Source organism: Haliaeetus leucocephalus, unplaced genomic scaffold, assembly GCF_000737465.1.
Source record: "Haliaeetus leucocephalus isolate CR32 unplaced genomic scaffold, Haliaeetus_leucocephalus-4.0 Scaffold273, whole genome shotgun sequence".
Classification (NCBI taxonomy): domain Eukaryota; kingdom Metazoa; phylum Chordata; class Aves; order Accipitriformes; family Accipitridae; genus Haliaeetus; species Haliaeetus leucocephalus.
The window spans coordinates 523,701-536,016 of NW_010972709.1; the positions used below are offsets into that span (position 1 = coordinate 523,701).

Below are 12,316 nucleotides of genomic sequence, written 5' to 3' on the forward strand. Positions count from 1 at the left end.
CGGCCCGGCCCACGGGCCGCGGCTGCCGCCCACCCGTCACCCACGCCGCGGCAGGGCTGCCCGGCCCTCTCCCGCTCTCAGGCCTCCCGGGGGCTGCTTTGCGGCAGTGTGGCGCCTCTCGCTTTCCGGCAGCGGCCCTCCCGCCTCGCTTTCCGGCAGAGTGGCGCCCTCCCGGCTCGCCTGCGCTCCCTGCCTTACGGCACGGTGTCGCGCGGCCCCGGTCGTTGGCGACAGTTTCCCGGTGGCGGGGCCCGGTCGGTGCCATGGACGTGGGGGAGCTGCTCAGCTACCAGGTGAGCGGCCCCGCGGCGGCTCCCGGGGCCGTGGGTGGCGTGGGCCCGTCAGGTGGGAGCGGTGGGTGCGCGGGGAGCAGCCCCGGCCCTTCGCTGCTGCCCCGCTGGGGAGGGACGAGCGCGGCCCAGGCCGGGCCGTGCCGTGCCGGGGGGTGGCAGAGGCCGAACCCCGGAGCCCCGCTGGCGCGGCAGCCCCGGCCCGGTGCCGCTGCAGCTCCGGTCGCGGGCCTGGGACGGGCCGCCGCGCAGAGCTTGCCCAGCCGCGCCCGGTGCGCTCTCGGGGGACCCGGTTACGGTGTCGCGGGGTTTTGGGGGCCTCTCTTCCCTCACCACCCACCACCCCACCCCCGCTCCGGAGAAGCGGTGCCCCGGTGGGAGCCGGTCACCGGGGGGGTCTGCTGATGCCGTGTCTCCCACAGACCGGCACGGTTTGGTGTCTTCGCTGTTCCTGCAGCAAAGCCTGTGCTTGTTGCGTGGCTTGCGGGCTTGTTCTTTTTTTTCTACCTGTTTTATGACAAAGCCCATTTAATTTGATTTTTGCCAAAGTCTTCTGAAAAAGTTTCCCGTCTTATGAAAGTTTCCTTTTATCTTGTGAGCATTCTTCTCCTCTCGGCATGTGATCGTTGCTTATTCGTCGTTTGGAGGTCAGTTTATAAGCAGATGCAGTTAATTGTGTATTTATTTTCAGGAGAGTGGATTTAGTGTGTTCCCCTGTGGATCAGGGAATGAGAGCGCTGGTTTGCAGTAATGTTTGATGCTTCCGCTGTGATTTGTGCACGCGATAGTGTTGGCTTGTTACTTTAATTCTTAGACAAGCTGCAGCAGTGGTGTTTCCCTGCCGAATCAGTGGGTAAGAAAAGCACTCTTAAGACGTTATCTACCTTGAAAGTAATTGAGTGTGGGAGTTACATGACGAGATCTATTTAATTCAGAACACAGGATTCTTTATGGAACTCCTTCCTATGTGCCATCCTCTTATGCATTAGTTTGTGGAGGCACCACAAGTGTTCAGAGGCAAAAGGAGCATCCTGCTGTTCAGGACACATCTGTACTTTCAGAATGTGTTATTTTGGGATGCACAGAGAAAGTTACCTTTGGGTTTGAGAAATTTCCCTTCTTCTTTTCCCAGGGGCATCAAAATACTCTGGAGTATGGCTGTAAGAATAGCCTTTCTCTGAGAACTCCACTAGACTCCTACTTGATACAGCTCCAGGATGTTTTCTTCTGTGGATTGCTCTCTCTGTCTCTAACATCCTTCCTACTTCATCTGTTTGTGCAGTGCTGATGGCATAGTCCTGCCGTTCTGAGACCTGTTCTACTTCTGTATTTCTCTGCCTACCATTTTTCTGTGATTTTTCAATAACAAACTAGAATGATCATTTCTCATGTTTCTTTAGTTTTTTGGTCTTCTCTGCCTCAGTTATGGTTAATGATGCTGTCCTGTACTTGTTCTGTGATGCAATTTATACCTAAGGCACAGAAAAGTAATGCAATTTATACCTAAGGCACAGAAAGGTAAACCTGCGCTGAACTTCTGTTTGTTGTAATTTTTTAACCAGGTTCTAGTTTGAGTTTTTGTTTGTTGGTTTTTCTCTTTTTCTGAAATTTGAAGTCCGCAGGATTCCCTTCTGCTCTGGAGGAAAGTGTGCATCCACTTTGCTTTGATCACTTTGATTTTGTACAGCTTTCTGTTGGATGAGCTTTCTATACGGCGATGTGGGTAATTGCTTATGACAACGTGGGGCTGTATTCTGTGGGGGCTAGAGGTAAAGAAATGCTGCTTAGCTGCTGGTTATTTAAATTTTAATTTCATTTCTTGCTGCTGAAATTATTCCTAGCTGTGGGACAAACCATTCTGCAGCTTTCAACCAACTACTGAAATTGTTCCTGAAGGGTTTGTCCTGGCTCTGTGCTCTTCTGGTCTCTCACCTGAATACAGATGATTCTTCTGTCAGTAGATGAGATAATGCTTTAGAGTAAGTGTTGGATTTCAGTATCACTGAATGCAGACCTCCAGAATTAGGTACAATGGTGAATACAGGTGAAAGGAGTGGAGGAGCAGAAGGCAGATAAATAGCTTTGATTCTGAGAAAATGACATTCCCTTCTGTGAGGGCACTTCTGGCTGAAAGGTAGAAAAAAAAGTTGGAAACAACAGGTTTCGCTGCCTCCCAGCCTGTGTGGGTCGGGTGTCTGCCATGGCTCTCAGAGAGAGGCGAAGCAGGTGCCCTCCTGTATAATTTTTAGAAATGTACATTCTTGTCCACTGAATGAGTAAAATTCAGAATAATCAGACTTCTGTTGTGCCTGTGCCACAGAGAGGACGCTGACTTGTGCGTGGCAGATAAATTGAGTGAGTGTTGCTCCAGGCTGCCTGCTGTACCCAGCTGACGGGCTGCTGCCCCTGGGAGGAGGCTGGCTCCTACAACAGCCCGTCACCTGCTCCAGTTTTCTGTCTGGAGTTGTAAGGTTAACTTGAGCAGGGGTCTGGGAGGTTTCCTGCATTGGGCTGAGGAGCAGGCTGGCTCAAGATCTCCTCATTCATCCTGGGTGCAAGGGTGGCACCAGCTGTCAGACGGGTGGGCTGGATGATGGGTGGTGTACACCTCTGCTGTCTGATTTTAATCTCTTGCTGAAAATGAGTCGGTCTTCTCAGCTTCCCTCAGCACAACCCAAAATAATTGCTTTTCTCTTACATTGTTTTGAATTTGTCTCCTCTAAATGCCTAATCTGTGCCCTTGCTTAATCACGAAGATGTTCTCCCTCAGTGCCAAACTTGGCATGGAAGATTCCGGGCACTGTGCCACCAATTCAGCACCAAGTGTCTGTCAGAGTGGGAAAAGGAACCTCTTGTAACAAAAAATACAATTAAACAGCACCTGGCAGTTTATACAAAGCTCAGGAATCCATAAACTTTATGTGTTGCTGCAAAACAGTTGCAGATGGTCTAAACTGATGATTAAATATTGCTGCTGTTCTGCCCAGAAAGACTGTGCCCAGATCCTCTGTGTCTGGCCTCCAGTTACGGAGGGTAATTAAGGGGACAAAGCCAACTCTGGTTCTTTTGAGAGATCTCTTTCAATTGTCTTGGGAGGGAATAAGGGAGATTATTTTAATTCTCATTAAATGCAGATTTCACCACTGTGAGTGATCATTACAAATTGCTAATTTTTAATGGAATATTAGTAAAATCGAGTAACAGAAAAAGCAGTAAATAATGGGATAAAGTCTGACTTCACCGAGCTGGGTGATCTCCTCATTATTTGAATGGGTTGAGTGCAGTTTGTAGTGGGATGGATCTCCACGTATCAGTGGAGGCACATCATAATTTCTGCTGCTGGTATAGATAATTTACTGTAAATTTGCAATGCAGCAGATGCATCTGATGGCAGAGGCAGCTCAGCCGAGCAGGTTGTTGATGACTTACAGCTTTATTAACCTGGTAGCTCTTGTCCTGCCTGTGGGTTAAAGCGAGGAGCCGTCACCGGCTCAGCTGCTGGCCTGCAGCACCGGGCTCTGCTCCTGGGGAATACAGGTCCCATGCTATGGAACTTGTGTTGGTACCCTAATGGGGTCGCAAGTGAATCTTTAGTTTACTTTTCGATGTTTTACCTTTGGCCACCAAACAGGAGCATGTGTAGAAGTCTGTGAAGGAAGATCCCTGCTCTGCGCACCTCCCCGCAGGGCTCCCAATGGCCGCACTCCTTGTGAGCGAGTCTGGGACAGGGGTTCATTCTCTCTGAAAGTAATAATCTGTATGCATGTAGGTACCGTGCCCATCTTCTGTTTCATTTGCCTCAGTTTGCATGATTTTGGAGCTCTTGGGACTTCCTGAGACTTCTGGATTTTCCTGGTGCCAGTTCTTCCAGTTTTTAATGCTCATCCTGCGCCATCTAGAAGTGTCGTGCTTCAGAAAGAAAAACAATGGAAAGTAAGATTGATAGTAGCCTGGTTTATCACAAATGTTGGAAACCAAATTAAGAAGTTAGTAAAGATACCTCTGGAGATTTGGGCCTTGCTTTCAGGCGTCCTAAATTGACAGCTAATGCGTAGCTTTTCTGCAGTGGCTCTTCTGAGCAGGCGGCAGCTGGCTGAGATGCGGTCACAAAAGAAGCTGCATCACTTATGAAGATTTATTTCAGATTTCATTAACAAATAATTTCTAAGCTTCACAGTAACAAGGTTACTTACAAAGCAGATGTCTTAGTAATACGAAACTCCATTACTGAGACTTCTGTAAACCTTCCTGATGTTTGGAGAAGGCTGGAAGCGATCAGGGGCCTAAACAATAGGTTTTTAGATTCTGTGGGATACTTAATCCTGATATTAATGTGCAATCACTGCTTTGAGGGAGACCAGGCAGGGGCCCTGGGCAGATCATTGTTCTTCAATTTAGGATGTCATTTCTCTCACCTTCACAGCACACAAGGCTGGTGCTGTTGGTTTTGCTGCCCGAACTGAGGGGCAGGCTCTGTGTTATGTGTCTGCGCACAAACGATGACCCGTGTCTGGTGTGTATTTCTGGAGGAGGTCTGCCACGTGAAGCCTGGGACCCAGGCTGTAACAGGTTAGAATATGTCAGTGAACATCCAAAGCGAGTACAGCTAAAGACTAGAAGAGAAACAGAAAGATAATTCCGCCTTTACCAATCACCAGCTTTTGTTTACTTTATTGTATTTTATAAATGTCAGCTTTTTTTAAACCCTTTTGTATTTGTTGTTTTTTGTGTAGTGATATCAGTGTTAGATTTAAATGAAAATGTGTTCGGAATAAATTACTGTGAATGCACTGCATTCAATGGGAACAAAATTAAGCTTAACTAACAATAAACAATTTAAAAATGCTTTTCTTGTGCATTTTCTGATGAATTCCATCTTCTTGCCAAATGCACCTTAGCACAACTGAGTAAAAAACCCCACATTTTATTTGTCAAACGATTAACTTTCCCTTTTCTACCAGAAAGGCAAAACTTGTGTAGATGTGTGTGAAGCTATGAAATTATTTAAATAAATGTGTTTAGACATAATATATGTGTTTGCTTAGCAAAACGCACCAGTTTCAGTGCAACAATGTACTCCCTTAATTCTTGTTGGTTGGTAACAGTCCTTCAGAAAATACAAATGCAAACCAAAGATGAAAATCAATGAACAGAAGCTAATGCTTGCCTTAAATCAGTTGTTCATGACTGTGCATCTCTTGTAAAATGAGCAGAAACCCAGGTGTTTCACTTATGCCTTGATTTCTTAGTTTTAATAGTACTGGTTGGAAAACTGCAATATTCTTAGTAAGGTTTTGCATAACATCAATAACAAAAGGAAAAACCTTAATGCCTGCTTAATAGCATTTGCCTGGGAATTCAATTACTGTCTATTGCCAATGTGTTGGCAGCATTAATAATTGCATGCAGGGCACTTCCATAATTTATCATAATGATTTCTGTTATGTATTATAGAAGATTCCTCCCCCCCAACAATGCATAAATACAAAAAAGGATAAAATAATTGAGATTGAAACAGGGTGTAAATTCTGATACTAAGGATTGTGTACTCAGAGGAAATGGGGCTGGTTTCATGATGGAGTTTTAATTTAGATTTTGTTCTGGTGATATAGTCTCTTCCCATGGTACATTACTTTGCATCTGACAAACCACCACCTCCCTTGGTCCCTCATTACAGCTGCAGTCTCGTTGAGGTTTTTGTTCCTTTTTTAATGTTTAGAAATGAGAGTGAGGAATGAAATTGTGACTCCCTAAATTAGGAACATCCAAGGCAAGTCTTGCAGGGCTTTTTGCTGTAAATTTCAGGACTTTTTGTGTCACTAATTCCTATATCTTTGTTTGTAACATTAATCTGTCAAAGGTAGTTTAGGATGAATTGGGTATTATTGAGGAGCGAGTGGAAGGACATACGAAGGTCAGAGACCTGTGTGCCATTAAGGGCACTGAGTAAGGATTATGTATTTACTGAAGTTTTTTCCTTAGATGATGTCATTTAGAAGAGCACCTTTTTTTCTTTTTCTTTTCTTTATTGGGTTGCTGATTGCTTGGGGAGGGTTTGAATTATTGGTTGTTGACAATGACACATTTGTTTCCAAATGGATCTATGTGAAATTATATTTTAATGTACCTAGAAGATAAGTAATAGGAATCTGCTTTAAAAAAACCCCAACAACAACAACAACAAAAAAATCCCAACCCACAAAACCCTTCAAGCAAATAGATTTTTCATTTCAAAGAATCTCCAGGTATGCTTCTACTTTATGGCTATTGAATTATGAGCTGAGTAACTGCTTTAAAAGTGCATGGGAGCACTTTAGAAGAGTTTTAAGTCAGGAATGTACCATCCGTAATGGAAACAGCAGAGAAGATGTAGGGAGAAAGGAGATAGATAACAGAGTTTGAATAGGTCTAGCTGGGAGCAAGTGTCTAGAGCTTTGATTTGTGCTAGTATGTTGTCTGGGAAACTTGATTCTGCATCTTCCTCAAAGTGGACAACATCGTAACCCTGAAAACAATGTGATCTTGGTCAGTCTGCTGTGCAGTTTGCTTCTCATTATAATTAACACTTCAAGTGCTTTTCGAGGTGGTCTTCTTTTGGTTTGGGTTGTTTTGTTGTTTTTTTTTTCTTTCTACATCTCTCCTGAAAGCAGAGTTTTCTTGAGAGCAGAGCTTTTATTTGCTGGCTTTTCATTTATATTGCAATAAATATGTAGACTGGGTTGTGCATAGAAGCAGTCGTAGCTGGTCTGTAGCATTTGCATCGTCATCGGAATCATAGCAGGATTGCCTGAAAGATTTATTGCCCTCTGGGAACCATGAGTTCCCAACCTGCTAGGGAGCTGGAAGTTCCTACCTTGATGCCTGCACTTGTGCTGGGCCTGGCAGGAGCATGACACTGTCACCTATTCCCTCTGCATCTTTCTTTGAATCAAAACTGAAAAGAATCTGTTTCTTGGTTAAAAAGCAGGCCTTATGTTCATGAAAGCATGATGTGACTTTTATGCTTTTAGACAAAGGGTCCCACAGAGCAGAAAAGTGGGGTCTTCCTGCCAGAAAATGTTTTATGAAACAGGCTGGACAAATGTTAGACCTAATGGGGTTATGAAATCATCTACCAGGCAACTTGAGCAGTGATAGAAAGTAAAAATATTTTTCTTATTGTTTTCATTGTTCTTAACACACAGGCTCCTTTTAAATAGTAAAGAATTAAACTTTGTTTTCCTGTAGTTATATGGCATGGAGTACTTCTGTTCCAGCTTGGTTGTCCTTCAAAAAAAAGAGAGACCAAATTTAATATCCTTATGGTTTTTGAAGGGAGAGTTTTTCCTTCTATTGCAAATGCATTCATATGCTTTTTGCCTAAATTAAAACATGGGATGAGGGTTAATGGACTTTTTCTTGTCCATGACAAATTACATTTATTTTTGACAATTAAACAGAAATTGTGGAATAAAATAATAGGTTGTTCCAAGCAAACTGTAAAAGCATGGGCACCACTTAATCTGGTGCCAAGCCCCTGCAGAACTGCAGCGAGCAACCATACTCCTGTCCTGTGTACTCTGAATTAGGTTCCGATTCTGCATTCAAGTGTCAGCAAACTTTCGACAGAAGGATGGGCGAAGTCAAGGTGAATTAGGATTGACACAAGAATTCAATATAATCTCATATACTAGGTGGTTAAAAAATTATCTTTCACTGCTACCTGCTTGAGCATATTGGTCTTCTGTCTGTAAAACATGAGGTTGTATCAACTGACTTAGCTGATTCCTGATCATTAAGATGGTCAGCTGTACAGCCACTGAACAGTTTGGTTTGGCCACTTCTTATTGTTGCAATACTAGTCTTTGCTGCCTATGACGATATTTTCCCATGAGTCGTGTTCATAGATCAAACAAGGTAGGATGTTGACATAGCTCTTGGCAGAGCCATTCATCTACTCATATGACGTTCCACTTCACTAAATTAATTTCCTTCCTAGTTTTCAGAGTTGTTAAGCGTTGTGTAAGCAAATGTTTTAAACAACTTGTAAGAATTTCCTCAGTATGTCTTGTAATACTGGTATTTTGGTTTGCAAGGTCACAAAAGACTTGTATTCATTCACCTTATTTCTCTGACTTTAGCCTAACAGAGGGACAAAAAGACCCCGTGATGAAGAGGAAGAAGAAATCAAAGCACGTCGGAAACAAGCTAGTGCACGAGAGCACAGTCGTCACAGGGAAGAGGAGTCTGTTGCGCTGGAAGAAACTGATGATGAGAAGAAGAAACTTCTTCAGATAATTGAGAGGGATGGAGAAGAGGAAGAGGAGGAAGTAAATCACTAGTATCCAGTGGGAAAGGGGAGGCGGTGGGAAATAAGCAAACACTAAATCACTTCTCTGTGACTTCCATTTTTTACCATGTCGATGATGACACTAACTGGTGATTTTTCACATGCTTCGTAGAGCTTAAGGTTATGGTTTTACTTTCCTGCCCTGCGGGGTATTCATTAATTTCAAACGGGGCTTCTCAAAGATATCCTCTGAAGGTTTAAAGGAGGGGGGGCAAAAGGGAGGGGGAAGGGGAAGCTTTCAAGCCTAATCTCTGTTTTAGGCTGGGAATACCCACATCACCTCCTAAAATATATTTTTAGGAAATAGTTTCTGTATTCTAACCAGTTTCCTAACTATTGTTCTCATCAGTACCCCTAGCCATGCAGCTTCTCCCACTCTTCCCCTCTTTGTAGCTGTGCAGCAGCAGCAGCAAATAAACAAACATTCTTCTATACAGGAAAGGTCTTGGGTCAGAGGAGGGGGGTAGCAGCTGTCAAGGGTAAATGATTTCAAGCCTTGGAGACAGAAATCCAATGCAGCATTGGCCTTTCTGCCAAGGGCTAGGGAAAAGATCACTTTATAAATGTGACACATGGATTGGTATAAATCTAGAAGATATTTGCTTCCTGCTGTCTGTGTCCTGTTTGATAAAAAAACAAGCAATATTCACCACTGCAGAATCATGTAGGTTTGTAAAATATCATTGTCCTTTGTACACAGCATTGCTAGCATTCGTCTCTGAAAATCTCCCTCGTTTTTTTGATGTTGAGCTATTGCCATTACAGTTGTTGCTGATAGTGGAGAAGGATAATGCAGGATTTCTGTAGCATTTGAGCTCCAGTGAGGATGAATGGATGTAGCTAAAAGTCCTCTTGACTGGTTAGAGTCTTGTGGATTCCTGCAGTGTACAAGTCCCTTGTCTTTGTCAAGTGCAGTTCTCCCATCCAGATATTTTAAGGGCTGGAAGTCCAAAGTTTCTTTAGAACCAAAACCTCTTGTTTATTATCTTGGAATGCAGTTAATGTAAGTGCCATCAAAATGTACTTTGTACCAGTAAATGTGATTGAAAGAAGCTAATCTGCAGGACACTGTAATACTGAATTCAAATTAAATACAAGGTACAAATGGAGATATTGTAGTGATGTATATTAGAGAAAGCAAAGAGTGAAGTGAAATAGAGGGAAGCAGTGTCAGCATGTGTGACAGTATCTTTGTGGATTGAAATCCCATTGCAGGAAGAATGTGGTTTGGGCACTGTAGTATTGATTACCTGAACATGAGTGGGATGGTGACATGAGTGGGATGGTGCTAAAACAGGTTGGCCCTGAGAACGTAGGAAATTCAATAATAATGGAAGACTTGGACTGGTGTTATTATTGTAATGGAGATTGCTGAAGAAACAGAAATTTTCTATCTTGTACAAGATTGCTGCTTAGAGTCACTAACCAAAGAATCTTCAACATCAGAAGCAACTCTTGATTTAATCCTGAACAGGAGATGGGACACAAAAGTTGGCTTAAGATGTGAAGGGGTCTGGTTTGTTTTTTGTTTTGAGAACTTCTCTTTAAGAGTGATTGTAACATAGGCAAATAGAGGAGAGGGAAGAGGTTACACAGGAAAATCTGCATCATCAGTGTTTTAATAAAAGAAGTGCATTAAAATAATGAAACAAAATAACAGAATCGTGTTTGTAGGTGTCAGGGAGGTAACTAAAGTTATATTACTGCTGTGCAGTAAATGTGTAATGCCAACTGAGAAACACCTTAGAAGAACTTAAAAAAAAAAAAAAAGAAATTATTCGAGTAAAATTTTTTTTTTTTTCCCTTTAGAAAATGACTTTAAAATAGAAGTGAAAGCTTATCCAAGTGAGGAAAATACAAAAGAACATAAACTCAGGGCAGTTATATGTAGACCTACAAAAAGAAATAGCACAATGGACTTATGAAAAGAAACTGTCCATGGGCATAAACTGCTAAAGCAGATTATGTCAGAAGCAAAAAGCTTCAATATGCACTGATGGTGCCAGGTAATACAGGTGTAAAGAAAGATGAGCCACTGCAAAACTGTGGGGTTTTTTCACTGATACTTGGTTTCAGAAAGTGTAGGGAAGCTCTTCTGGTTCTTTTCCAAAGAACCTTCTGTTGGTAAACCCCTGGTTTATAAAAACCTGACTGACAAGGTTTTGCTCTGGGGAGCTTGCTCAGCTCAGAGTTGGAGAAAATCAATAAGGGAATAGCAATGGTGTTTTGAGTTTTTTGGCAGCTTTCTGCAGTGAGACTTCCAGGGGTTGCTGTTTGTTCCTGAAGGGTTTGGGCCTGACTGCAGTCTCACCACGTCACTGTACCTGCTCTTTTGTGTTTTGCCGGGTAATCATTCCAGCCATCCTAAGCTCTGTTTTCTGCCCTTCCCAATTTGTTTAGGAAGAACCTTTGGATGAAAGTTCAGTGAAGAAGATGATTCTCACCTTTGAGAAGAGATCTTACAAAAACCAGGAGCTGCGGATCAAGTTTCCTGACAATCCAGAAAAGTAAGATTATGCTCAGCCCCTCTCTGTTACCCTTTTTTCCTTTGATTTTAGGTTTCAGCCCTAAATTAATTTCTTGACTATATATACAGACATTTTCAGTTACATAAGGCTTATGTAACAGCAGTTATTGCCATGTAGTTCTTCTAAATTGTATTTGAAACTAACTTTGTTAAATAAGAATGGCATTAGCAAGACTCTGGTGTGGCTGGTGTATAGTTGGCGGCACAAAGAGATAATTAGCAATGAAGTGAAAAGTTCTAGTTTATTAAATTCTTGCTTCTGTTAATATTAGAGGTTGTGAAACTTAAGTACTAAAACTCGAGTTTATGTTGTGTTTATTTTGGGAGCGCGCAAATTCAGTAAGGTTTCATTAGTTTTGGTTTAGGTATCTAAGTAAGTAGCTTGGTTCTCAAAAGTGAGCCCTAACGAGCTCTCCCAACATCAGTCCTCTTGGCAGTTGGCATTGGAGAGTCATCAGTTACACCGCAGATCTCTCGTTTTTCAGGGGTCTCCTCCTCTGCACTGTTTCTGAGCAGTGGTCTCTTCCTCACTGATAGGCAGGTGGTAGGTGTTTGGGGGGTAGGCTGAAAGATTGAGTCCTGGATTGGTGAGTTTTGCTTTTCAAATAATTAAAGATTTCATGCCATCATTTTGTGTGAAGGTGTTATGCTTGCATATGCAGTCAGCGGTCTGTGTGGGACGAAAATAATTTCATGTTATGGAGCTTTCAGATGCTGTGAGCAAATGGCTGGATGGGGTCTGAAAGCCAGGCTTTGTGTGTTTCCACACCTGCAGTTCTAGTGAGCCTCTTCCTCCTGTCATGGAGTTTTGTTATTCATGTTAAATGAATTTCTTGCTACGCTTGAGTGCTGTTATTTTTTTGTCCAGTTTGTTGTTCTTTCCCTTACCCAAATTCTTTTTATGGACTTCACCTTAGACTAATACAATGCACGTACTAATATGTGGTGGCTAGGGAAAGTGCATCACTCTGGAGAATTTAGTTTATATACAAAGTTTTTTTCATGTGTAGCTACAACCTCTTGATTTTTTTTATTTATTTTTTTTTTAAGTTCTAGAACTGATTTACAGAATTGGAACAAATCTGCTTATTTACTCTGTGTAAATTAGGTAGTAGGAAGGCTTATTCTACTACGTGATTAAACTTCAAGGGGCAGGCACAGGACAGGATG

General features: G+C 42.6%; 1 protein-coding gene across 2 annotated transcripts in view; it reads left to right on the forward strand.

The window, feature by feature from the left end:
- The first annotated feature begins 203 nt into the window (after positions 1 to 203).
- CTNNBL1 (catenin, beta like 1) overlaps positions 204 to 12,316 on the forward strand; it is a 56,324-nt gene continuing 44,211 nt past the window's right edge. For both annotated transcript variants that reach the window (XM_010569364.1, XM_010569363.1), the window contains exons 1-3: positions 204 to 293; positions 8,411 to 8,599; positions 11,020 to 11,126. In XM_010569364.1, the coding sequence (XP_010567666.1) occupies positions 264 to 293; positions 8,411 to 8,599; positions 11,020 to 11,126 (326 nt within the window). In that variant the 5' untranslated portion in view covers positions 204 to 263. The remainder of the gene's footprint in view (positions 294 to 8,410; positions 8,600 to 11,019; positions 11,127 to 12,316) is intronic.